This window comes from Tupaia chinensis, unplaced genomic scaffold (assembly GCF_000334495.1).
Source record: "Tupaia chinensis unplaced genomic scaffold, TupChi_1.0 Scaffold000627_1, whole genome shotgun sequence".
Taxonomy (NCBI): domain Eukaryota; kingdom Metazoa; phylum Chordata; class Mammalia; order Scandentia; family Tupaiidae; genus Tupaia; species Tupaia belangeri.
Window position 1 is genome coordinate 4,047,745 of NW_006160147.1, and position 27,272 is coordinate 4,075,016.

Sequence of the window (27,272 nt, forward strand, 5' to 3'; positions counted from 1 at the left end):
CCCAAGTGATTCCCTGGCATGCTCAAAGGGTTTATGTGCTTTTTACTTATGAATAGCCCAAATTCCCCAGGTTCCTACTGCAGGTATGGCCCGTTTATCAGTATTCTAAAACATCAAAAGGGAAAAAGATGAATCTTGCTATTTTGGGGGACATGAATTCAGTGGTATGCTGGGCTAGCCATTATCCATTTGGAAAAGTGATCGTTAACTTTTCATTTGGAGAGCTGGTTGTTAAAAAGACAGCCATTATTAAAAGCTAAGTTATATAAATGTCTAATTAAATTATATTAAAGACAAAAATCACAAATATTCAAAACTTAGCACTTCCTAATTTTCTTCTATTTATGCTCTGGAGGTTATTTACACCCACAGTATCTGTGCGGTGGAAATACTATATAAAGGTGAACTTCTGTGCCTCTCTTCCAACTCTGCTCTCAGTGACAGCATGTTGGAGGCTTGAGAGCAGCCACGGAGGGATATTTATACCATAGTAATTGGCAAAAGCCACAAACTATGGTTTCTTCCCCCTGAAGAGCCAGTTGTTAAATATTCACCAGCATATCACTGCTCATAATCAATGCTAATTGGTCCACAGATGGCCTGGGAGAATGAGATGGGTGTTGTTTTTCTTTACTGACATTTAGTTAGCATATAGAAAGTGTAAAATGGCATTAAGAATTTCCAAAAATATCTCATTTAAATTACACCTTTTATAGAAAAAAAAGGAAACTTTATACTGTATCAAGGTCTTTATCTGCACCAAAAAGCTGGAACTAGAGAACAATGCAAGCCGTGTAGGACACTGAAAACAGTGTCTGTCAAAGAGTGGCAGCTCCTGTCCAGAACAAATCATGCAGTACTGCAAAGAATGCACTCACTGCCTTAGACAGGGCTGAGTACCGAGACTTCTGAAGTCATGCAAAGGCTGTTACAGTGACTGTGTGTTGGTTTACTTGCACTTTCTCTGTGCATACATATGCATATGCACACGTATAAACCTGAACGTGAAGTGGCTCACGGTTCTCATAACCTGTCCCAGGGGCTGGGGTTCACATGCCCGACACCTGGTTTTCCCCGGGGCCTGCAGACACTGTCAAGTCAGCTGGCTCCATCCCCCAGCAACATGGTGTTGGTGTGAGTCTCTGGCTGGAGAGAGACCTGGCTTCAGCGCTGGCCTCACCTTCTAGCTGTGAGGCCCTGGGCAGATCACGGAGGTTGCTTCAAGCTCATTTTCTTCACCTGTAAAACGACACGTCTAAAAGTACCCTACCTCAAAGGCACTCTCCAAGACTGAAGTGAATTTGTGTAAAGCACTAACTATAGCTGCCTGACACAGAAACAGCTTAATAAATGTTAGCGAATTTTATTTTTAAAGCCTCCTTATAAGCAGTTTTAAAAATGGTTCGTATGTTTGGTACATATTTATTATAAATTAAACAGATCCAACTTCTTTCGAAAGCATGTGCAGGGGTGTAGCTTTAACTATGTCTGTCAACACAAGTATTAGATGCCAGCCGGAATTCTGTATGTGACCACTGGAGTGTGATGGACCTGGGCGAAGGGGAAGCCATTGTATTTTCCTAGTGGTTTTTCAAGAAAACATCCTTTTTATACAGATTTAGAAAGACGACTCAATGGCTGTGTCTAAGCTGATCATGATAATTTGTTAATATACAGAAGAAAATTAAAACAAATCTAAGAGTACCTTTCCTAAAATAAACTATTTTAAACTTAATAAGTGTGTTATCCATTATGAAGGACAACCGGTCCTCTTATATCAGAAACTCAGAAACCAGGCCTGCCTCATGGCTTTGTGGTCTAGTGGTTAAAGGAGCTGGATTCTCTATGGCTGTGGTTCAAATCCCAGCACCAGCAGCTTGAAAAAACATGCTGGGTGCAGGTGTGTGCATGCCTAAAATCCCACCAAGCTGGAGAAACAGAAGGGCTGTGGCACCATGCCCCATTGGGGAGTGCTTTCTCTCTCTCTCTTTTTCTCTGTCTCCCTGTGGTATAAAAAGTAAATAAAAGGTGCCAGCCATAGTTTGGTGGTTAAGGTGACTGGATGCCACACAGCCGACCACACAGTTCAAGTCCCAGACTCTGTGGCTTGAGAAACACACTGAACAAGCTGTGTGTGCGCCCAAAATCCTGAAAGAAGGGTGAAATGGAGAAGGGATTGTGGCGTGACCCTTCCCCATGTGGGGGGCTTTATCAGTCTCCATCTCTCTCTGCTCCCAGCCCCACTGGGAGCACACACACCATCTGGTGGGGGAAAAAATAAAAAGAATGGAAAAACACCTCAGAAACAAGTGACTATCCAGGCTCAAATGACTGCCAGTAGGTGCACCTGGCTGATAATTAGAAGAAGCAACACCGGGACAAGCAGTTAGCGTAATGGCTATGTCACTGGACTCCCATGTAGTTGACCACAGTTCGCATCCTGGACCTGGTGGCTTAAAACTCACGCCAGGCGTGTGTGCGTGCGTGCCCAAGATCCCAAGAGAATGAAGAAGGGATTGTAGCATGGACATCCCCCCCTGGGGGACGATTTCTCTCTGTCTCTGTCTGGCAAGCACACACACCTTATAGCAAAAACCTCTCAAAAAAAAAAAAAAAAAAAAAAAAAAACAACACTGACAAAGACAAGAAAAAAAAAAAAAAAAAAAAAAAGCAACACTGTCACAGACAGGAGGGCCAAGAGTCATTATTCCTTCTTACACACAAGGGGTCTTCAAATACTTCAAGACAATGTGTATTGGGGAGAAAACTGCATGGATTTCATCTTTTCGCTGTGTGTAGCAAAATGATTCCATTTTTCTATGAACTTTTTGAAGCCCCTTCATATAACAAGACTAAGAAGACAGACAGGCTCTGACACACTTCACCGTCAGTGCCAGACACGTGGGGCTTCTTCCCGATCTCCTTTGAGTGTTCTGACTTTCAGAGTGCTGTAGGTTGCCCTATTCTGAGTCCCCTCTGCTACTTGGACATGGGGACCTAACCCATCTCCATGCCCAGGTCACTAAAGGAAAACCCATGACAGGGAAGTGCTTTATCCATTCTCTGAGCACCTGCTATGTTCAAAGCACTGCTGTGCGTGCAGGCAGACAGCTGTGGATAAGGCGGACGGCCCTGCCTCACAGGGGTTAGTCCTCCCCTGACTAGTGCATGATGAGGCCATGTAAGGCTGGAAGACCTTGAGAGTGCTCAGGAGTTCTGTCTGGACATGACCACTTCACAGTATACTACGCCAGAGGTCAAGGAACTGTCAGATATAGAAGTCTGGAGCTTAAAACGGAAGTCAAGGCCCAAAGTACTAACTCAGGGGTCCCATACACACAGAGTTTAAAGTCAGGGATTGAATGAACCCACCTCAGCGACTAGAGACGGATCAGGAGATTAAGCCCTGGGGTTAATATCTAAAAAGTTTGGAAAATGAATAGGGTTCAAGAGCAAATGAGAGAGAAGGCCAGAGGAGGAGGAGGAGGAGCTCACAGGAAAATACGGGTTCCGGAAAGGCACAGTAAGAGTATCTCAAGGAGGAGAAAGTAATCGGTGATGCCAAGGGGTCCAGTGACTGGTCTTACCACCAACCACTGGGTGGGGATCATGGAAGGCCACGCTGACTAGAGAGGAGTTTCAGCTAATGACGGTTGCCTATTCAAAACATGGGAATCATGCCGGCAGGTTGTGTGATTAAGATGGCTGGATCCCACGTGGCCCACTTCATGGTTCAAGTCTTGGACCTGGTGGCTTGAGAATCACACCGAGCCCATCATGCATACCCAAAATCCCAGAAGGAGAATGGGGAAGGGCCATCCCTCCTGGGAGTGATTTCTCACCCACTCCCACCTCCCCATCTCTGTCTCTCTCTGGTGAGTAAGCACACTCTACGGCAAAACTGAAAAATCAAAAACAAAAACGAAAAAAACAAAAAATACATGGGAATCATAAAACCAACTCTGACGCTCTGGTAACCTTCTTACCCCAATGCCTGCCATTTGGCCTGTAGAGATTATCACACCCGTTTCCATACACTACTGTCTCATTTGAGTTATTCCAAATAACTTTATTGTTCCTTTCATGGACTCACTTCAGGAACCCTAGGAAATGACTCCATATTAATGTCATTAGATGCATCTATAAAACACATAAAGTACTTGCAAAATAGACATGCCTTTTACAAGGGGAAGTGTCAAAAGTAAGAAAGATTAGAAAATGGTGGCTTAAACAGGCTTGTAAACTGAAGAAGTGGAGCTTTCTGGTATATATAAATTATCATTTATAAAAACTTATTTATTGGGGCTAGTAGATGTGTAGTGGTTACGTTGCTGTACTCCCACATGGCTGACCGTGGTTCGAGTCCTGGACCTGATGACTTGAAACTCACATTAGGCACATGGGTATGCGTGCCCAAGATCCCAGGAGGAGAATGAAGAAGAGATTATGGTGTGGCCATCCCTCCAGAGCGTGATTTCTCACTTTCCTTTTCACTCTCTCTCTCTGGTGAGTGCATATGCCTTAAGGCAAAAAAAATAAATAAATAAATAAATAAAATAAAAAAAACCCTCTTTAAAAAAGTTTATTTCTTCTATGAGACAGACAGACATACAGATAGACACAGAGACACTCACTCCCAACAGGGTCCACAATCCAGCTTTAGCCAACTCCAGTGATGGGTACACTTGTGCCTAGCCTACTCAGGGATGTCTCTGGACATGAACCTAGAACCTTCTCATGTGGGTCAGCTTTGTAGAGAACAGGATGCGGTTGCGGTTGCGGGCCACTACCCCCACTTGGCCCAAGGGCTTGGAAACTTTAATATTCTCAAATGTATCTTGAATCTCCTAAAAGTGAAGTCGATTGCGGTTTGAGTCCTGGACCCGGTGGCTTAAACTCACACTGGGTACATGTATGTGCGTGCCCAAGATCCTGAGAGGAGAATGGAGGAGAAGGGATTGTGGTGTGGCCATACCCCCTGGGGAGTGATTTCTCCCCTTCTATCTTTCTGTCTCTCTCTGTCTTTCTGGAGAGTGAATGCGCCCTATAGCAAAAACCTCTCCAAAAAAAACCCCAAACAAACAAAAAAAAAAGGAAAAGAAAATATAATACACAGAGACAACCTCACTGGATGTGAGAGGTGGGAAATGAACGTGACAACCTCAGAAGATAATTTTGTTAAAAATATTTATTTAAAAAAATACAATTGCCCATACCTGGTTGCACATATATCTATTAACATACCCATATAGTTTTGGACTTTAGTAAATTTGCTACAGTGCTTTCTTAAAGCCAGCTTGAACGATACCAAAAAAATTCCTATCAGTTCTTACATAAAATAGTTTTTCTAAATGTATCATCTTTCTTCAAAGATACATATCACCATCACAGAATTTAATAAGATTTTTGCATAAAAGTTGGGACGTGATAGAAAAAACGATCACCTGCTTGGTTATTCAGAACAGCCCCACTATGTCTGGAGATGCACTGAGTACAGGCTACACTTTTTTCTCTGAGAAGCAGCATATAAAGCCCTCAAAGTGCTAGCACATCCTTTGCCCCACCTACTTCAACTGTTGGTCTCTCTGCCGCAGAGAACTCAAGAACTCAAGTTCTCTCAACAGAGAGAACTCAAGGCTCTGGCTGCAGCTGTCCTGCAGCTAAATCGACGTCCCTACGTTTCCTCCAGGTAAGTCGGACTGCTCGGCTGAGTGGTGTGGTGGTTCCTCTCCAGCTGTGTCAACACCTGTGTGAATGTTAACAAATATTGGCAGTTTCTTCTTCTTTTTTTTTTTTTTAAGAAAGCAAAACAGGTGACTTTAACACTTTGAAAGTCTCCTTCGTAATTTAACTGGGGAGGTGTGCACTTGGCATTATGTAGGTATCTAGTTACAGGAGGTGGCTACCAGATATCAGGAGATACAAGGTTTCAATAAAATAAACAAAGGGGAAAATAAACAAGAAAGTACCTGTCTCCTCAGCAGAGAGCACTGGGGAAGACCATCTGACAAGTTATTAGCACATATCCAAACTAGGACACAAACAGTTATACTTCTCCCCGGTGTTAACCTGGTGAGAGAGATCCTGTAAGTCCTACAGCAGGCGGGGGCTTCTCTTCTCAATTACAAGTCAGCTGGATGAAAATCAAGAGTTTCTTATTTAGTATCATTCAATTGTTAAGTGATACCCACATATGATAGTTCACAAAATGCCAGTGCCACCATGGTTAAACCACCTGGCATGCGGGCTTTAAAATAATCCAATCTACAGTTATTTCCCATTAATCACACATATGGTTGCCTCTAAGGAGGGGCCTTCTTTTTTCTTCTTCTTCTTCTTTTTTTTTTTTTTAAAGATCCAATAGGGTAATGGGAAATTATTAGTTTGTTCTTCAAATTGCAGTTTTATGTTTCTTTTTTTTTTAAAGCCAACTTGATTATTTGATGAATAAAAGGCATACTTCGAAACATTATTTCAATGAAAAATTTCATGCACCTCAAACCAAAGTTAACCAGTAGCGAAATGACTGGACTGTGGTGCACATTTAACCTTCCCTACCCACAAAGATAGATGAAACTGCCAGAAGGCAAAAGTGAAGAGACGGAGGTGATTCTGACTGAAAGACCTGGGGCTAAACCAAACGAACAGGCCTGGAGTAGTGACAAGTTACCGTACTCATCGCTCAGCCACCTCGACACATGTGCATCTTAATTTCACTAATACTGATACTGCACAGGGGCTTCAAAAAGATGCTGCTCATCACATCAACAATGAACGTACACAAAGGCCCACAGCAATACTGGACCGAAAAAAACAAATGAAATGTTTTTGAAGAATGGAAGAGACCGTATCCTCTACATAACAGACAGTATGTAACCATGACTTAGAAAAAGAAACTTAAAATGGGATACTTTACAGATTTAAGTGTAATCTATCAATTGCAAATCATCCTTAAAAATCATTAAGTTTCTACAAAGCACAGCATTAGAAGCTAATAAAATACTTTCCAACATCCTAGCCCACGGAGCATACCTGACAGAGCCTACAACAATGACTCATTAGGTAAGCCACTTAATGCCTTCAAACACTCTTGAGTTCCAGAAAATACAAATGAGAAATAAACTTTACTTTCCTGACCCCCACAATCCATACATTGAAAATAAGGGCAAAAATCATTAAGTGCTTCCAGTTATTAAAAACAAAACAGTGCTGATAATGGTGCCTGACAAAGTGCCACGTGAATTCACACCAGTACACGGCATTCCCACCCTGAACTCTAGGCCTATTCCACAGCTTCACCTCTGGGCCCGCCAAAGGCACCCCCGGCTCCACCCTGCTCCCCTTCCAGGAGGTCCCAGGCCTGTCTGAGCATGGCTCATACACCTCGGAAGGGACAAGAGCCAGAACGAGCCTCTAATAGAGAGGAGCAAGACAAAGTGGAGAAGTCCATTCAGCCTAAGAGACTACTTTGAGGTTTCCGCTAATGCTAATTATGTACAGTTTAAAAGCATAAGTTAGGCCACAATGCTGGAATTCCTCCACTGTAATGGCAATCGTGGTCAAATGTCTAGAGTTTTAGAAATATTATTTCTAGAACAGACTTCCTCTCTGAGAAACTCACAGCCCAACCTAATAAAGATTTTACACAAAAGCAAAGGTAATTGTAGAAATGTTAGGAAAAGACATCCGTATTTGCCCAGTAATACTGTTAGGAGAACAGTTAAGGGTGACTTTGTTTAATTTGACTATGTCACATGTGAGAGCTATACTTCTAAAATGTTGGCAAGCAATTAGTCTTTAAGGCCTATGCTTCTACGTATTTTTAAAAAATTGAAATGTGCAAGGCAGTAATTTTCTAAAAGTGGCATCTGCAAGGTGCAGCAATTTTCTTTTTAAAGTTTTAGTATAAAATAGTCTAAGAGCCATCCGAGTCTAAGGATGAATAATATATGTTCCCTCTGAAAAATAGATTTACTTAGTCATTTACACACTCAGTGTGTATACATCAGTGCATACACATACACACACACACACACACACACACACACACACACACAAACTCAGCTAATAAATCAGAGTGACTTGGAAAGAAATGTTCTAGTCTCCCAATTAAATCTTTCAAAGGAAAGTTTTTAAACCTTCTTGATATGTACTCTACTCAAAAGATTAGCATTCAAGAGACTTACTGTTTGTATCCCTCATGAATTTTCAGGTTAAAAGTTTCATTTCAAATCATGTTAACGACAGCCTGGGTTTCTTGGTTTCTGCAGAAATCAAGTACTTTCCCTCAGAGAAGTCAGTGTGGATTTCCACCTTTCACACAGGGGAAGCTGAGTGTGGCAGCACTGAGGAATTGCTACATTCTGGCAGGCTATCAGTCTGTTGCAATTGTTTTCAGGGAAATAGCCTGAAGGAACGCAGAGCTTCAGATGGAACACTACCTTACCAACAGTTCACCTTTGAGATCTGCTGTTCACAGGTCAAGACATGATTCTTACCGTAACAGGTTCTACCAAGTAAGAGAAGTGAAATCAAGCCGCCTTCTTTTCCTGCTTAATGCACCACCGCCCACAAGAACTTTAGATTCGAAGATTAAAACTTCAGTAAGCAGAGTTCTAATGACAAAGAGGAGTAACAGGGCACCCGATTTCAGGCAGTGCTAGTGGGATTAGAAACAGTAACAAAACATAACTGGTTAATCCCAAAGCAAGAAGATGAAATAAACACTCTCCATAGAACCCATTCTCTGGCGAGAGCACCTGCTGAGAAAAGGCGATGCTGGGCGACTTCCACCTCACTGACCTGTGGACAGAACAACTCGCTGCTCAGTTCCGTTTCAGAAATGTTAACAATACAGCCTGTCATGCCCTAAGATAGTCTAGTAATTCATTCAGAGCCCCAGGTTTCTGCAGAGAGCCTCGTGCCCATCTCCATAGTTGTTTCCATACCTGAGAACAGCACCTCAGACACTTCGAGATTCCTAGCATGGGTAAATAAGTCATATATAGTAAATGATATAAATAAAGCAGATCAATAAAGACTAGTATTCCTTCAGGTGCTGAAATGTCTCACACACACACACACACACACACACACACACACAAAATCAACAACATATTAACGTGGTAATAAAAAAATGGAAGCTGTTACATATTTAACCTAAAGCAACTGAAAATTAATTCTTAACTTGTTGGTAAAATTTAAATTTAAGGCCAAACAAGTTTGTAAGCAGACTAAAAAAAATAAACCAGAGCCATACCTAATAGCAAGATGAAGAGGAAAACAGGCTGTCAAAAATACTCTGTAGGCCAGACAGTGGTGTGGTGGGTGAGGTGGTTGGATCCTACATGGCTAACTCTGCAGTTCAAATTCCAGATCTGGTGGCTTGAAAATCATGCCAGTTGCACGTGTGTGCATCCCTAAAAATCTTTCTGCCCCATTGAGTGAATGCACCCTACAGCAAAAACTTTAAAAATGCTCTGAAAAACTGTTGGTAATGTGTTGTTACTAAAAAACGAATCAATATTAAATTTCAAAAGTAGATGACAAGCTCTCCTGAAAAATTCTCTTCTGGGATTCAAATCTCTTCTAGGATTTCTCCATGTATTGCAAGGAAAGTGTACATATTCACTGAGTAATCTTTCAGTCAACAACGGGTGCATGTATGACAGAAATCCCGTAAGCACATAGGTCACACTGCACAGGATGGAGAGTTATACCATGGAGATTTGTGTAGGTATACTCTGTGCTGTTTGCATGACGATGAAACCGCCTAAAGGCTCGTTCCTATCACTAAGCAACCTGTGACTCTATTCCTTTCCAGACTGGCCTGAGAAGCTGTGCCCTGAGTCAGGGGTGGTTAGAGTGCACTTCTGGAAGGTGCACAAGAAAAACACACTGGGGTGGAGGAAGAAAACACTATAACTGCTACTCAATGTTTACTTGTCATGCTGTCCTTAGCTTCTTTTTTGTGTATGTTTTATCATGTACACACTACTTCAGTATAGTGGCATGTAATTTTAACATGCATATAAAATAATTCTTAATATGGAAACATTGTGTTTCAAAACTTTTTTACTGATCAAGGTGTCTGTTCAGAGGCGCCAGACAGAGACTGCTCTTCGGAAATACCAGTGCGTGCCTCTAAGCTGCTGAAATCACTAGAAATACAAAGCTCCCTGTTAGAACTTGAGGATCGTAACCGAAATTCTGAGCTCAGAATGGAACAACCTTGTTGTCCACAATGCCCGCCAGGTGTGGACGGAACTGAAGCAACACTATCAACAGCCTGGAGTCACGCTCCAGAATTCCAAGCCTCTGAATTATTTCAGTCAGTCCTGCCTTTTTTGAGCTCTAATGTAGTATGTAAATCTTTAAGAAAGTTTCCAGTTTAAAAAAAAATCCAGTACTCTACACAGGCTCATAAGCTTATGTTCTTTACCACATTTTGAAGGAAAAAAAAAAAAACTTTAACTGTCAAAATGTGGGGAAAAAAAATCAAACCTGTATTTTAACCTAAGAAGCTTACGGTTGATCTTTTGAAGGCCTCTAGATTCTGCAATTATTTATAATGTGTTTTTTTAATAAAAAACAAAACAAAACAAAAAATACTAAGTTTCTACCTTTGTTCAAACACATAAAATACGCCATGAAGAACATAAACTACAAAAGCACTGTGGCAAACAATTAGGGAAAAAAAAAAAAGGATTGAAGAAAGGACTGGGTCAGCTTGTGGTATGGTGGTTAAGGCACTAGATCCCACACGGCCGAATGCATGGTTCAAATCCCGGACCTGGCGTCTCAAAAAATATACCGGGCACGTGTGCATGTGTGTCCAAAATCTCAAGGGGAGAATGGAGGGAGGATGGTGATATCTCACTTTCCTTCTCTCTGTCTCTCTGGTGAGTGCACATGCCCAAGAGCAAAAAGAACTAAAAAAAAAAAGATTGCTCAGGTCGGAAATAAAATTTAAATTTCATATTTATTTTTAAAAATAAGCGTATGAAGTCAGCTGGAATGCCCGGAGCAGGTGCTTCCCGAAGTGAGGTCATGCTTACATTCACAGCGAGGAATAAGTATGTGACAAGCGGACCTCCCTGAAGGCGGCTGAGAGCCCCCCACTGCATTCCTACCAGGAGGGCAGGCACAGCCCCGAGGATGGAGAAAAAACCACCCAGTGGGCTAGTCTGCTGTAGTGAAAGCGTCAATAACAACACGTAGGAATCCATCAAATTATGTCTGGAAGAGCAATGGAAAATACAAATTCTTCTTTCTGAGCACCCAAAAATGGTAACACACCTGATTTACTCTGCGGGAGACCAGCTGATGACTTGGTTGAAGGGAACCATTCGTCAATGCTTGTATATGTCATCACTGCTTGGGAAGGGATTCTGAGGATGGTTTTAAAGAATTCTGAAGCTAGGGAACCAGCAGTTAGCGTAATGGCTATGTCGCTGGACTCCCACGTAGTCAACTGCGGTTCACGTCCCAGACCCAGTGTCTTAAAACTCATGCCGGGGACATACGCGTGCGTGCCCAAGATCCTGAGAGGAGAATGGATTGCGGCGTGACCATCCCCCCTGGGGGGTGATTTCTCGCTTTCTGTCTCTATGTCTCTCTCTGTCTGGCGAGTGCACGCACCCTATAGCGAAAACCTCTCCCAAAAAAAAGAGAATTCTGAAGCTATTGTCTTGACAATTATTTCCCTATCTGGATTTTTGCTAGGACAATTTGCTTCCATTTTGCTGAGGTACACCAAACTGTCTACTCTCTTCTGAGAACACCAGATTTTTCACTTTTTTCTTATTTTTCACCTTTAATTATATTTTTGGCTGCTTTGGATGTGGACTTCTATACACTCAAGAATGTATTTTGGCAGGTCTTGTTAACTGGATTAATTAGTGCTTCCACAGCACTCATCATAATTGGACATGTGGGTCCGAGGTTCAATAAAGATCCGTGGGACTTGCAATCCTGCCTATTCTTTAGCATCACCCTCAGTGTTACAGATCCTCTTCATTCTGTGAATTCACTGAAAAGTACTGGCATGTCTAAAATGCAGACTGCTATCATCAGAGGAGACTCTGGTCATTTGTAGCCTCACAGCAATTTTGGGGGGACTTTTTTGGAGCAACACAAGCCATAGTTCTATGTTTAGAGAGTTACGTGTATTTGCAGGACTCTTCTTGGACATTTTAGGAAGCATATGTATGCTGCCTTTTTTAGCGATACGATGACCAACGCCATTCTCTGCTTTCTAATGGTGTACATGACCTCCTACGTCGTGGAATTTTGGGGGACTGTCAGGAATACTTGCTTTGGTCACTGTAGGGTTGACTTTAGACTCCTTAAGCTTTAGACTGAGGAGTGAGTTCATAATTACTAAAATTTTAATAATGTTTTCATCTGTATACCAACATTTGATATATGCTTTCTTTGGCATTGTGACTGGATGTGGAGAAATCAAATACAAAAATTTCATGTTGTAGCTTTCCTATTCACCTTATCTGCAACAATGAATTTTGTGAGATTGCCTACTGTTTTGTTAGCGAGCTCCGTTTTGATGTGTTTGAATAATGAATATAACTGGCAATAGGGAATTGTTATTTCATGGTCTGGAATTAGAGGACTTTTCAGCTTGCTCTTGGCTCCTGGTTTATCATCTGGGTGAACAAAAAGTGAATGCACCACATACAAGTAATAGCGTCACTGAGCATGGGAATAAATGCATCTATGATGACTCACTCAGCCAGGGCATTAGGCTTGTGTGCTATTTCCCTTCCAAGACAAATGGCCGTGCAAAATGTTATTCAGCACATAAATGAGATAACACAGGACACCCTGATTTATCCAAAATGAAAAAAGACTTGATAAATGTTAATTGGACCTTTGTATATATTTTGTCAGACTGAGACCAGAAAGACAGAGACAAAGAGACAGAAAGCGAGAAATCACCCTCCGGGGGGCGGGGGGAGGGAGGGCCATGCTGCAATCCCTTCTCCTCCATTCTCCTCTCGGGATCTTGGGCACACATGCACATGCACCCAGCATGAGTTTAAGCCACTGGGTCTGGGACTCGAACCATGGTCGACTACATGGGAGTCCAGCCACGTAGCCATTGTACCAACTGCTGGTCCCAAGAAGATGCCAAACTTTTAATCAAACAAATTTTGGGCCACAAATCAACATATCAGAAATTATATCAAATTCTGGAAACCAAATTTTGGCAAACAAGATGCTGTCAAAGAACTGGGACTCATAGAGCATGAGGTTCGAAATGTGGTCACTGCTGTGAAGACTAAGCATCATTGATAAACGTGAAGGCATTGAGATAACACAGTACTTCTTACAAAAATAAAAGTGCTGAATAGCTTTCCCATGGCCATCCCACCCCGTCCCTGAAAAATATCTTTGTAACATCATTTGGCTGGAAAATAAAGATTTTCTCACTGAGTTCTTCAAGGACACTTCAAGTCACACTTGCCTGTTTTGACTACAGAGAGGTAATCTGTAGAGAAGGTGAAATGCCAACAGGAATCTACTTAATCATTTCAGGAATGGCAGTTTTGTGTGGTTCACCTCCTTCCTTTGGGACAGAGAATAGCCAAACGCCTGACAGAGTCCAAAACCGTGTTCACGGAGTACTGCACAAGTGGGGACATCGTCAGAGAGCTGAACTGTCTGCTCAAGCACGGAATCGAAAATACCGCCATCTGCCACCATCTTACAGGCCTGCTTTATCTCCACGGAGGAGTCGTGTGGCCTTCGGAACATTCCTGGGGTATAAAATATCGGCTAAAGCTTGCTCTCAGTATTGCCCATCAATATGCAGAATCAAATATCACTGGCGAGCTGGAAACTGGGGATCGTTTTAGAAAAGGGTCTTTTGATGTGAAGACGTGTGGCGTTAGGCAAAGACAGCTACTATTCTGGCTCAGATACCAACGGATTATCTGGTGAGGACTTTACCCAGAAGCTGCTGAAACAGTTTACTGCTGCACTTATTCTGTAAGTAATGGATGGGCTGCTGTAAAAAACTCTAATTTTAATGATCTGCATTATACTTGAGATGTCCAAAAATCCTTTAGGGTAATATAAGATACCCTAAGACTTACAGCCTACCAAATGAAACCCTACTTCCAGCTGAGAACAAGTTATAATATGGTACATTATCAAAACTTATATAATGAATTACTGTCTAAAACATAAGTACTATAAATTTTATTTGTGAAATTGCCATGATTGGTGTCTCTCTCATACTTCCCAGAGCCTATTTAATCTTCCTCTTCCTTCCCCTTGTTCTACAATCTTAGTTACAGAAAGCCAAGTTTAGGAAAAATTAACATTCACACTGCATAGTACTGTTTTATGTCACTTTTCATTTTATTTTTAAAAGTTAAATAAGTTGGGTCACACTTCTGTCCTCACTACAAAGACAATGATCCAGAATGGAAGAGGAGAGAACCCAAGAGAGGGTACTTGGCCAAAGCAGGGGATTACTTACTGCTCAGAGATGAGACTGAAGTCGTGCTTGATGTTACTAAACCAATGTTTCAAGATGAAGATCTGGTGGTCAGGGAGTTGGCAGAAAAAACCTACAAGCTTTTTAAGAAAATTGCCCACAGAATGACTTCCTCAACTATTAAACAAAACTCCCCAAAATGGTTAAGTTCATCTATGTAAAAAAATTGAACCACTTTATTATTGTAACTGGCCTGAGGACCAGAGTGTCCTACGCAAACTGTAAAGGCCAAGGATGATAAGGAAGGCCTAGTAGAAGAGAATAAGGAGGACGTTATGGTCAGGAATGAGCATCTAGACAGTACCTTGGAGCGGACCTCAGAGAAGGACTGAGTTTCTTTCCTTCTGGACAACTTGAGTCTATTTATAGATGATTTTTCTGAAGGACACTGTCCCTTCTTGATTCTCAATCCAGAAATCTCGTGCCTCTCTGTCCACTAGTGACCAGAAGCCCTACTTCATCAAACTCACTGAGACAATTGAAAAAAATATAAAAAAAAAGTGTTTGATGGGGGGGGGGTTAAATAAAGTTGAATGTTATGATTGGCCCAAAAAAAAATAAAATAAAATAAGCATATGAACAAGAAAACATGTTAGAAATGATGTGAAAATCCACTCCAGAGTGGAGTTAATGCAGTGGTTTGCTGACACAGGCTCCAAGCCAGCTGTGACATCCCTTCAACTCCACAGTGGTGGCTTGAAATCAGCCACAGAGGGAATAAGCTACAGGGGTCTATCCTCACCCCAGAGATCCTGCTGTGCAACTTCTAGCACACAACTGAGTAGCCTGGGCCCGAGCAGACCAACAGCCAGGTATCACAGAACAGGTCTCAAGATCGTATTCAACCTGTTCCTCCTCTTTGGCTTACCTGACGCCACTCCCCCTGGCAGAGTGCCTTGGGATGGATACTGGCTACAGCTACCAAATGGAGGGCTCTGTGGGGAATACTGGAGTCTTAAGTGGTCTGTCTCCTCTGATGCTAAGAAGTCTGTGGATATTTAAAATAATGAAGGTGAAACTTTTCCAGGAAGGAGGTAGTGTACAAATAGAACTGTCTGCCTCATATACATGCGCTAAGGTTGTAAACTTTGACTTAAAAAGGAACACATGTAAACACACACACACACACAGACATACTTTCCCAAATTAGCTGATCTCAAAGAAAGCAGATTACTATCAAACTCCTAAGGCCTCACATCTCTCAGAGGCCTCGGCTATAGCTTTATAGAAAGAAGACTTACTAAGACATGTTCCTAGAAAGTTGCTCTGAGTTTTAATAGTGCCCTTGGTTCCAAGGCACCTCTGTGCTGAGACAGTTAATTATCAAAGATATCATCTGTGACAACAAACCAATGGCTTTTCTCCTTTAATTCAAAAAGATAAAATACCTTGTGCTTCCAAAATTTAAACCAACAATATTTACTTATTTAATGTACAAAAGGTTAATCTAATAAAGCTATTCCAAAGTGCTGCTGAGACATCTAATTTTAAACAGGCATGCAAACTAAATAATTCAATACGGAAAAAAAGAAGTCCAATCTGTTCCCCATCACTACTGAGCATGACCTTTCAACACTACTATTGCACATCTCAGGAACAGAACTTTCAGCTAACAAGCCCAAATGAGCCAGTTACAGGCCTCCCACGCGACACACGTCATGATGACCTTCCCTCTGTCACTAACAAACTAGCAGAGTGCCTTGTTCAAGAGCTTCCCCACACATATATAAACAACCGAAGACAAACACCGTTCATCTGGAAGGTGACTGCTTATTTCACTGAGCATCATTCTGCGCCCTCAAGTCTTCGCTCCTTCACCCCATGTACGTCGTGTGATTCAATTATAGGATTAAAAGATGAATTTAATAGGCAGAGTGGTGGTGTGACAGTGTCTACTTTAATCCTGGACTTTAAAGCCAAATTTTTAAGATTCCACTGTGATACTGACATCACTTCAGTTTTGGGGGAATCAACCAATCTGGCTGCACCTGGCATTGATAACCTTACGGTAATACTTTATAAATCTGGTAATGCAGAGATAAAGGCCTACCTTTTTCACTAGTAACATAAATAATCCAATCCCTATAGAAGACCACTCTTAAAAAAACCCTGCTCTTCCTTAATTAAAAATATAATAATAAAATGAAAGAAACAAGGGCATCTTTATCTCACTGCCAATTGAGAGGCTTTGCTTTGCATTCATCTTCCTAATTACATCTTTAAAACTATCACAACTCCTAAGAACCCTAAACTTCAAAGAAAAGATGATAAATTTACAGTAGAAAATAAGGTGGGGGGAGCAGCAGGTGGCATGGTGATTAAGGAGCTGGATTCTCACATGGCCGACCACAGTTCATGTCCTGGACCTGGTGACTTGAAAGTCATACCAGCTGCATGTGCACGAACGCCCCAAATCTCGAGAGGACAGAGGAGAAGGGGTTGTGTGGAGTGACCATCGCCCTGGGGAGTGATTTCTCACTTTCCCCTTCTCTGTCTCTCTTTCTCTCTGGGGAATACACGTGCCCCATGGCAAAACATTAAAAAAAAAAAAAAAGGAAAAAGAAAACCAGTCTTTCACTCCGGGCATTTTCTAACTGGGAAATGCCCCCGACATGTCCTTTCAAGTTACTCAGCTGTGTGTTTCACTTAGAGATGCATCATATTTTCAAAATCCAGGCTCATCCTCTTAAATCACCATTTATCATGCTATATGTTAGGTCAGAGGCAGAAAAACTTCCAATGCTAGATGAGGGGTACCATATTCTCACCCAAACACTGCCATAAACCCCAGGTTTAAATATCTTCCTCTGCTAAAGCAGACAGTTCCACGCCTCACTGACAGGTTCAGACAAGAGCATACATACATACGGCTAAGCGACCCACCACAGCACATGTAAACAGGTGTCTTTTTCTGGAGTTGCTTACATGTTAGTTCACGGTAAAGCAGAACCTCTCTGATGGGAATACTCCAATCTTACTTTGTAGCAACAGGAATGATTCTTTTTCTTCTATGCTTTATGAACAGAGCACACTCAGTCTTGAAGTATGGCCATTTCACTTAACTAATATTAATATTTAAGTAACAGACTCTAAGCATAATTTTTTTCCTGACTAAAGTGTCCCCAGAGTCAGAGGGGATAACTTTGTTCTTAATTGTTCTTGCAAAGCATAGCCATTAAGCCCTACCAAAACCTTCTTTAGCACAAAGCGCAAAATATTTTTAAAAAGGAGAGAGAGATGGAGTTTGAACTCCAATTAAGGCATTATTATACACAGTCCAACTTGAATTCTGTTCAAAGGGATCCTAAAAAGGTGTTTCAATGGGAAATACCAAAAATCACAATAGTCTATTATCAGCATTACAGAATATCAATCGCTCACTTCAAACGTAATCAGGTTGAACTCTTTGCTGCTTTGTTCCTCGGCTCTCTCGTTCCACTGATGCATAGGTTATGTCTTTTGTAGGTCTGGGGAAAACGGACCAGGGGTGGAAGGTCCATCCAGTCCAGACAGAGTGAATGGACCGTGACTGTTGAGCACAGAAGGAAACTGAGAAAGAAAATTAAACACATTATCATTCAATTATTCAACTCCACCTTTAATTTTCTGTCCCCAAGATAGTCGTTGAGGCAGAACACTTCTGTAGTAGTTCACAGGACAAAGGCAATTACTGTTTATCATGGAAGAATATGATGTCGTTACAAAAACTTAAAAAAAAAATTGTTTGGAGCCAGCCAGTGGCACAATGACTAAGGCAACTGAATTCCACATGGCTGACTATGAGGTTCAAGTCCTGGAACCAGTGGCTTGAGAAACAAACTGGGCACATGTGCATGCGTGCCCAAAATCCTGAGAGGAGAACGGAGGAAAGGGAATTGCTGCGGCGTGGCCATTCCCTCTGGGGAGTGATTTCTCACCTTCTCTCTCTTTCTCTCTCTTTCTCTCTCTCTCTCTCTCATATGTTAGGTCAGAGGCAGAAAAACTTCCAATGCTAGATGAGGGGTACCATATTCTCACCCAAACACTGCCATAAACCCCAGGTTTAAATATCTTCCTCTGCTAAAGCAGACAGTTCCACGCCTCACTGACAGGTTCAGACAAGAGCATACATACATACGGCTAAGCGACCCACCACAGCACATGTAAACAGGTGTCTTTTTCTGGAGTTGCTTACATGTTAGTTCACGGTAAAGCAGAACCTCTCTGATGGGAATACTCCAATCTTACTTTGTAGCAACAGGAATGATTCTTTTTCTTCTATGCTTTATGAACAGAGCACACTCAGTCTTGAAGTATGGCCATTTCACTTAACTAATATTAATATTTAAGTAACAGACTCTAAGCATAATTTTTTTCCTGACTAAAGTGTCCCCAGAGTCAGAGGGGATAACTTTGTTCTTAATTGTTCTTGCAAAGCATAGCCATTAAGCCCTACCAAAACCTTCTTTAGCACAAAGCGCAAAATATTTTTAAAAAGGAGAGAGAGATGGAGTTTGAACTCCAATTAAGGCATTATTATACACAGTCCAACTTGAATTCTGTTCAAAGGGATCCTAAAAAGGTGTTTCAATGGGAAATACCAAAAATCACAATAGTCTATTATCAGCATTACAGAATATCAATCGCTCACTTCAAACGTAATCAGGTTGAACTCTTTGCTGCTTTGTTCCTCGGCTCTCTCGTTCCACTGATGCATAGGTTATGTCTTTTGTAGGTCTGGGGAAAACGGACCAGGGGTGGAAGGTCCATCCAGTCCAGACAGAGTGAATGGACCGTGACTGTTGAGCACAGAAGGAAACTGAGAAAGAAAATTAAACACATTATCATTCAATTATTCAACTCCACCTTTAATTTTCTGTCCCCAAGATAGTCGTTGAGGCAGAACACTTCTGTAGTAGTTCACAGGACAAAGGCAATTACTGTTTATCATGGAAGAATATGATGTCGTTACAAAAACTTAAAAAAAAAATTGTTTGGAGCCAGCCAGTGGCACAATGACTAAGGCAACTGAATTCCACATGGCTGACTATGAGGTTCAAGTCCTGGAACCAGTGGCTTGAGAAACAAACTGGGCACATGTGCATGCGTGCCCAAAATCCTGAGAGGAGAACGGAGGAAAGGGAATTGCTGCGGCGTGGCCATTCCCTCTGGGGAGTGATTTCTCACCTTCTCTCTCTTTCTCTCTCTTTCTCTCTCTCTCTCTCTCTCTGTCAAGTACATGCACCCTATAGCAAAACTTAAAGTTTTGATGTTAACATTAACACTCTTCTCCAATCGACATTAATGGAATGCAAATGAAGAGCAACCTGCACCTTTCCCCATACCCTAGGGAACACAAGTAATTTAAACAAAGGTTTTAGAAAGTCCAATCTGTGACAATGTGCATACAGGGTGTAATTATAAAGCAAATCACAAACCCTCAAAAAGAGGTCCAGAGAGTTACGAGTCGTTACGGGGCACTGGTCGCCTATCCTATGTTCAGAGACCAACTCAGTAAGGAGATTTAAAGCGGAAGATACAGGAACACTACCACTTTGTCTCGATCACTCTGTAACTCAATTGTCTACTAGTGAGAGGCAAAGAAAAACACAGAAATGAAATATGGAAGATTCTTAACACTTTCTATTTAATAATTTATAGCTTTTTGCAAATGAAAAAGAGTAGACAGGTTTTAAACTTTCTTTTCCCTTACCATTTCATTTCTAAAAGAACAAATGAGGGAACCAGCAGTTAGCGTAATGGCTATGTCGCTGGACTCCCACGTAGTCGACCGCGGTTCGCGTCCTGGACCCGGTGGCTTAAAACTCACACCGGGCACGTGTGCGTGCGTGCCCAAGATCCTGAGAGGAGAATGGAGGAGAAGGGATTGTGGTGTGACCATCCCCCCTGGGGGGTGATTTCTCGCTTTCTGTCTCTATGTCTCTCTCTGTCTGTCTGGCAAGCGCACGCACCCTATAGCGAAAATCTCTCCAAAAAAAAAAAAAAAAAAGGCTGCACCTTCTAAGCAAAATAATGGCTAGATTCATTAGAAATGGCAAGATCTTTCCTAACATCTTGGTGAGAGTACAATATTCGTTTGAAAAAAATATATACATATATATTTAAAATTCTGATAAATGTTAACTGCAAGTGAGGAAGAAACAAGAGTATTTAATTTACCATTCTTAAGAGTTTTCTCTATTTAAATACGTATATATTATGTGTAAATATCCTTAATTGAAAGAAAGAACTCATGTGCAGAGATCCCATATTTGTGTGTATATGTTTAAATAGAGGATTTCTAATATTTAAAATGATTTAAAAAATCAGGTAGATTCAAAATCTGCAATATTGAGCAATTCTTGGACTAATTCAAATCTATGTAACAGTAAACAATGAAAAGGAAACTTTGTTGTAAATATTTTCTAAGCTGTTTGCTGGCTAGAAAATTAACACTTGGGGAACTAGCAGATGGCTTAATGGTTACGTAGCTGGACTCCCACATGGCTGACCATGGTTCAAGTCCAGACCCAGCAGCTTGAAACTCATGCTTGGTGCGTGTGCCCACAATCCCAAGTGAAGAATGGAGGAGAAAATAGTACAGAGTGGCCAACCCCCTGGGGAGTGATTTCTCACTTTCTGTTGCTCTGTCTCTCCGGCAAGCACATGCCCTATAGCAAAAATTTCTCTTAAAAAAAAAAAAAAGAAAAAAGAAAATTAACACTTGGAAACGCAACAATAAAACAGAATATTATTTTTTTTAAAGGTTTTTGCCATAGGGCGCATGCACTCACCAGAGAGCCAGGGAGAGACAAAAACAAAGTTCTCCTCTTGGGATTTTAGGCATGCACACACACGCATCCGGCATGAATTTCAAGCTGCCAGGTCTGGGACTCGAACTGCAGTTGGCCACATGGGAGTCCAGCACCTTAACATTTTAACATCTGTTGGTTCTATGAACAATACCTACTTTTTTGGGGGGGGAGAGATTTTTGCTATAGGGCGCGTGTGTTCATCAGAAAGACAGAGATAGAGAGACAAAAAGCGAGAAATCACCCCCAGGGGGGATGACCATGCCACAATCCCTTTTCTATTCTGCTCTCGGGATCTTGGGCACACACATGTGCCTGGTGTGAGTTTGAGTCACCGGGTCTGGGACATGAACTGTGGTCAAGTACACAGGAGTTCAGCGACATAGCCATTACGCTAATTGCTGGTTCCAAGAATACCTATTAAACAGAAATTATATTTACTTTTTGTGCAATCCCCTATTTCTCCCTACTTTTGGAATTCTGGGCAAACACATGCTCCCAGCATGTTTCTCCAGCCACCAGGCCTGGAACTCGGTAATCAGCTATGTGAGAGCCAGCTGCCTCAACCACACCACCACCACTGGTTGGCCCTTTCACAGAAGCTTTATAATGATAAAGCTGAAGAGCAGAATGCTGTCTTTTTGCCTATTTCTTTATTTAACATGCCCCTAGTCAAAGACAAATTTTTATGCAATTTACCTGGAAAAGTGTGTTAGCACCTTGCAGTCTGGCTGGACTCAGGGGAGCCACAGGGCTGAGAGTACTCCAAAAGTGGATACTGGAGAGTAGGGGGCTTGGGGTCAATATGATGGGCGTCTGCAATGTACAAATCAGAAAGTCACTCCGTGATCACCAAGATTATGCATTATCCTCACCACAGTACACAAAGGGGCATGAACTCAAAATACTGTCCTATATAGACAGAAATCTTATCACAAAACATTCAGAAATTATGTTTACAACCTAAGAAAGATAAAGGTCAAAATAACTATTTCTAAAATTAACTTTTTGAAAGTTTTTCCCAACAAATAACATTAAGGGAAAAAAAGTCATTCCCAAATAGAAAAACCAACCTGAACTTAGGTACTGAGTCACTAGCATGTTCATTCCTTAATACCGAAAAGGTCTGGGAGTAATCCACTGAAATGTTTTATGAGATGAGCAAGTTAATAAATACCTAATGTTACTGTATGAACTTGTTATTCAACATCACCACTCATTTTCCTTAAGAGTCTCACGACCCATTGTTTTCCAACTTAAGATTATCACTTATTTAAGGTAAGATGGCAACCAGTTTTATAAAGCCAAAAATAAATAAATAAATAAAGGAGAGAGAGAATACAGTCTGCCCTTGATATCTGCTGGTTTCACATCCTCAGATCAACCAACTTCAAACTGAAAAGAATATTAAAAAAAAAAATACAGCATTTTTAAAAATTCAGAATTTTTAAAATATAGTAATCCAACTAGTTGATTATAAAAGCAGAAGGATTTGCATAGATTGTGGCAAATACCTTATCATTTTATCTAAAGGACTTAAGCATCCCTGGATTTTGGTATCTAGGAAGTGGGGGATGGGGTCCTGGAACCAGATCATGAGGGACAACTATACTTACTTTCTTTAGGAGGAACTGGGAAAACCAAAAAGTTTACTTACTTGTAGAACTATTAATTTTTTTAAAGGTTTATTTCTTTCTCTCATGAGAGAGTAAAAGAAACAGACAGACAGTCGGGCAGACGGTGACACCAACAGGCTCTCACCACACCACGATCCTCCCCTCAGCCTTCCTGCCAGCCCAGAATTGTGGATGCATCTGGCATTTCAAGTCAACCCAGGATCTGAACCTGGGCACCAGCATCTTGCAGTGGCACCCTACTGTCTGCGCCATCATGGCTGGGCCACAGCGGTAAACTTATTTAGATAACACCCTAAATCTTTCTGGGCAATCCTCATTGAAGTGAGGAACTGGGTTACTTTCGCAGACTATATATATAATCTTCCTAAGAAAATCCCAAATGACAGAAAGCAAACTTTAGAGTACAAATCCTAGATGTGTTTAAAAGATGAATAAATGCAAACAATGGTAGCACCAAAAAAAAAAAAGGAAAAAGAAAAAAATAATAAAATAAGCAAGAAAGAAAAGGACTACCTGTGAAAAAAGTGCTGGTGTAAGAGAAGCTGTAGGGAGAGATGGGCTTAATATTCCCAGTGGGCTCGGATCACTGCCTGTGATCACAAGGGTGGGTGTCAGTTCTAATCCTTTGGGTTTCTTAGATCTCGAAGAACTACTTGATTTATCCTTTTCTGGCAAAGATGAATCCTGGTCTTTAGGCTCCAGGGACAAGTTCTCTGGAAGTTCCATTGGCTGCGAAGCCACAGAATCAATGTCTGTGTCAATGTCCGGGTTGGAGCTCAGGGGTGGTGAAGGTGTTCTAGAAGGATCCTGCAGAGATGGGGATATAGATGAAATAGGAGGGGTGGTGGAAAAAGTGGTGGTTACAGTGGATGCAGAGGCTGGGGCTTCCAGGGAAGGCAGTTTTGGAGAAACCAATGTCTCTAATGCTTGGATAGTTTCTTCGGACGATGGAGAAATACTGAGGCCAGTTGAAATGGTGGCAGCTACCGGCTCGACTGGTGGCTTTTTGGAAGGCGTTGTTACAAATTTAATGACAGATGGGGTTGGCTCCTGAGAAGATTTTTTCTCTGCCAGTTTTTCAGCTGGATTCTCAATCTTTATGGATTTGAAAAGCTTCGTGTTGGAGGAGTTCAATGAGTTGAGAGTAAACGAAGAATATAAGCCAGAGTGGATGTAGTCATTGCGGCTGGAGGTCTTGGCTCCAGGCAGGGGTGGTTTTTCTTTCCCACCATTCTCCATATCTTTGGAACTGCTGCTAACTTCATTGAAGCCTACAGTTTCACAGTCCCCTTCAATCCTGCCCACTGTCATAGGATCCATGTTCAAAATCTCTGGGTAAGAAACAAACTTGTACACAAACTTCTGACCGTTCACTTTTTTGATGATATTCTGTAAGTAAATAAAGTTAGCACTCTTATTCCTTCTTAATAACTTACAACTCACAGCTCTTGAAAAATCTGACCTAATGAGGCTTTCTATTTGAGAAACAGGCATGGCTTACTCAAAAGCATCAAATTGAGGGGACCAGCAGTTAGCGTAATGGCTATGTCGCTAAACTCCCATGTAGTTGACTGCGGTTTGAGTCCTGGACCCGGTGGCTTAAACTCACGCCGGGTACATGTGTGTGCGTGCCCAAGATCCCAAGAGGAAGATGGAGGAGAAGGGATTGCAGTGTGGCCTTCCTCTCTGGGGGGTGATTTCTTGCTTTCTATCTCTCTGTCTCTGTCTTTCTGGTGAGCACATGCACCCTATAGCAAAAACCTCTCAAAAAAGCATCAAATTGATTTAAATCCACCTAGCCATACCAATTGTGAAGTTAAGGCAAAAATGTGTAAATGTCTTATTAACAAAAACTGCTAATGTGTTATATAAAAGTTGAAAGATCGTAATTGCTTAACACTCTTGAACAAGCATTGGTATTAAGTGAAAACTTTGAACTGTGGTCTCAAACAATTTCAAAGGTAGAAGCCACATACATCCTGAGTAAGCAAGAAAGAATTCAGAATATTCAGCTGCTAAGGTTTTAACTTCCTTCAGAAATTCCAGTTGTTTCTTACCTCAAATCTCCACTTAGGAAAAATGATAAGATCAGCCACTTAAACATGAAAGGAATTAAGATCTCAGCCTAATTTGAATTCTATTTTTGGAGCCCTGCTTATTAGCTCAATATGAAAGAACACATTCAAAATGGTAAGATACTAAGCAGAAAAATACTATTATAAGTAAGAAATCCACTCTACGTATTTTCAGCTATTCTTTAAGAGGGTATTAATTAGTGTTCTCTTGGGTTAAATTAAAACTAAACATCAAGTAAAGCTACTAGACAAGTGTGTGTGTGTGTGTGTGTGTGTGTGTGTGTGAAGACAATAAGTGTGTAGAGAAATGGAATGAAAAGATGAGTTTCTTTGGTTGCGAAAAACTTTTGCAATCCATAATATGCATTTTTCATGAACTTTTTAAAAGTCCCCTCCTATGTGACAAATTATTAAAGTTATGACATACATAAGAGTATTTATCCTGAAGAATCTCAAACTTCGTTTCTTGTATCCCAGTCCCTTAGTCACTTTTTCTTTTAAAAACAACTGCATATTGGAATAACATACATGTTAATGGGAGTAAGTTATTGAGTAAGAGTTCATAAAAATACAGCTGGAAATTTACACCTTGGATCCCAATTCCAAGCTGCTGAAGTCATAAAAAGGATGGATTAAAATAAACCAGACATTAGGACCTGTAACCTCAATAGAAAGGAGTCACTCTTATCTCGAGGCTCTTTGTGTGGGACGAGGTGAGCATGTGCGTTACCTTAACGTAGTAGTATCGGAGGGCTCGGCTGAGTTTGTCGTAATTCATGTTAGGCTTGTTTTTGCGAATCCCCCAGAGACGGGCCACCTCTTCTGCCTGCAAAAGCTTGAACTCCCCATCATTAGAGGTCCAGCAGATCATGTGCTTATTCTGAGGCTCCTGGAGGAGCTGAAGGAGGAACTGCCACAGAGTGATAGCACTGTCCATAGCAATGAGCTGAAAGAATGCAGACAGGAAACGTCAGCAGCAAACACTTAACACTGTATGTCAGGCCCCGCTTTAAGTGCGCCACACGCATTAATTCATTTCGTCCCCAAAAACCTCCCATAAGATAGATACTACTGCATCTCCCCATTTTACATATGAAAGAATTGATTCATAAAATATGAGTAACTTGTTGAGTAACTTGTCCATGGTCACACAAGTCAATTGTGAAGCTGAGGCCTACGCCCAGGCAACCTGGTTCCAGAGAGCAACAAGCAGCTTGCAAGGAGGACACAGCTAGTTCCATAAGTAACAGGAGCAGGCTGATGGCTGCTAGTCACTAGAGTATCACTGCTATTAATTTTCCTGTTTTCAAAAATGTGCTGTAGGGTGGATGCACTTGCTGAGGGGAGCATGGACGGGGAGAACAAGAAAACACCCCCTAGATGGGATGGCCACACCATAATCCCTGCTCCTTCATTCTCCTCTCAGGATTTTGGGCATGCACACATATGTACCTGGCATTGTTTATCAAGCCATGAAGTCTAGGACTTGAACCGCACAGTTGGCAACGTGGGATCTAGCTGCTTTAAATACCATGCCACTAGCTGGTTCCCAATTATTAGATTTTATTTTTTTTAATTATTTTTCTTTAATTTGCTATAGGATACACACACTCACGAGAGAGACACAGAGAAAAAGGGAAAATGAGAAAGCAAGCAGCCAGTCCAGGACTCCAAATGCAGCCAAGCACAGGAGTCCACACCCTAACCACCATGCCACCTGCCAGACCCTACATTTTATCTTCAAATCTGTGTTGGATTTTCTGAAGAAGACCACCATTTCAGCACTTATCTAAATCAACCAGTTTATTTGCCAAGAGGTGTGTGTGTGTGTGTGTGTCTCTCGGCTGGTCCAAAGGCTGAGGTACAGAGAATAACCTAATATTGTTCCAACAGTTATTTCTCCTCCAAGTAATTTCCATGACCATAAATGTAATTTACACACAAATTGGCAGCATTAAAAATTCACCAAAATGTTCCTTGATTTAATTTACAAGTTCTGTCACCATTCTGCCCACAGAGATTCCATCTGTATAGATTCTTCTTTTATTTTTATTAACTTTGCTTGATTATCAAGACATAAATTGTAGAAAAATCCCTCAAAATCTTAAGTTTCAGGATCTCCCTCTGTAGGCCAGCTTCTCAGTTTCAAACACTACTGACATTCTGGGCTGGACTGTTTTTGTTGAGGGGCTGTGCAGTGTACTGTAGTTGTTTTTTTGTTTTTAATTATTTTTATGGGACCAGCAGT

The 27,272-nt window shown here is 41.4% G+C and overlaps 1 protein-coding gene, 1 long non-coding RNA gene and 2 pseudogenes across 2 annotated transcripts; 3 read left to right on the top strand and 1 right to left on the bottom strand.

Moving 5' to 3' along the window:
• Nucleotides 1–5,413: 5,413 nt before the first annotated feature.
• Nucleotides 5,414–26,043, bottom strand: ELK4 (ETS transcription factor ELK4). Its single transcript, XM_027776064.1, has 5 exons — nucleotides 25,755–26,043; nucleotides 23,463–24,338; nucleotides 22,012–22,128; nucleotides 19,152–19,319; nucleotides 5,414–6,133 (listed from the first exon to the last, which is right to left on the bottom strand). The coding sequence occupies exons 1-4, from the start codon at nucleotides 25,959–25,961 to the stop codon at nucleotides 19,221–19,223; spliced, it is 1,299 nt and encodes a 432-aa protein (XP_027631865.1). The 5' UTR covers nucleotides 25,962–26,043; the 3' UTR covers nucleotides 5,414–6,133; nucleotides 19,152–19,220.
• LOC102473342 (sodium/hydrogen exchanger 11 pseudogene) lies at nucleotides 11,609–12,963 on the top strand (annotated as a pseudogene).
• LOC114009809 (sodium/hydrogen exchanger 11 pseudogene) lies at nucleotides 13,069–14,296 on the top strand (annotated as a pseudogene).
• On the top strand, nucleotides 17,018–18,639 carry LOC106736068 (uncharacterized). The gene is made up of 2 exons (XR_001371196.2): nucleotides 17,018–17,238; nucleotides 18,488–18,639. It is a non-coding gene; the product is annotated as an uncharacterized LOC106736068 (long non-coding RNA).
• Nucleotides 26,044–27,272: the final 1,229 nt, after the last annotated feature.

Bases quoted from the DNA above. Each gene is read 5' to 3' on its own strand.
- ELK4 (XM_027776064.1), bottom strand. From the start codon at position 25,961: ATGGACAGTGCTATCACTCTGTGGCAGTTCCTCCTTCAGCTCCTCCAG. The intron at 24,339-25,754 runs GTAACGCACATG...ATTTACTTACAG, and splicing joins TCCGATACTACTACGTTAAG to AATATCATCAAAAAAGTGAA. The intron at 19,320-22,011 runs GTAAATTGCATA...TTTCTTTCTCAG, and splicing joins GTGCTAACACACTTTTCCAG to TTTCCTTCTGTGCTCAACAG.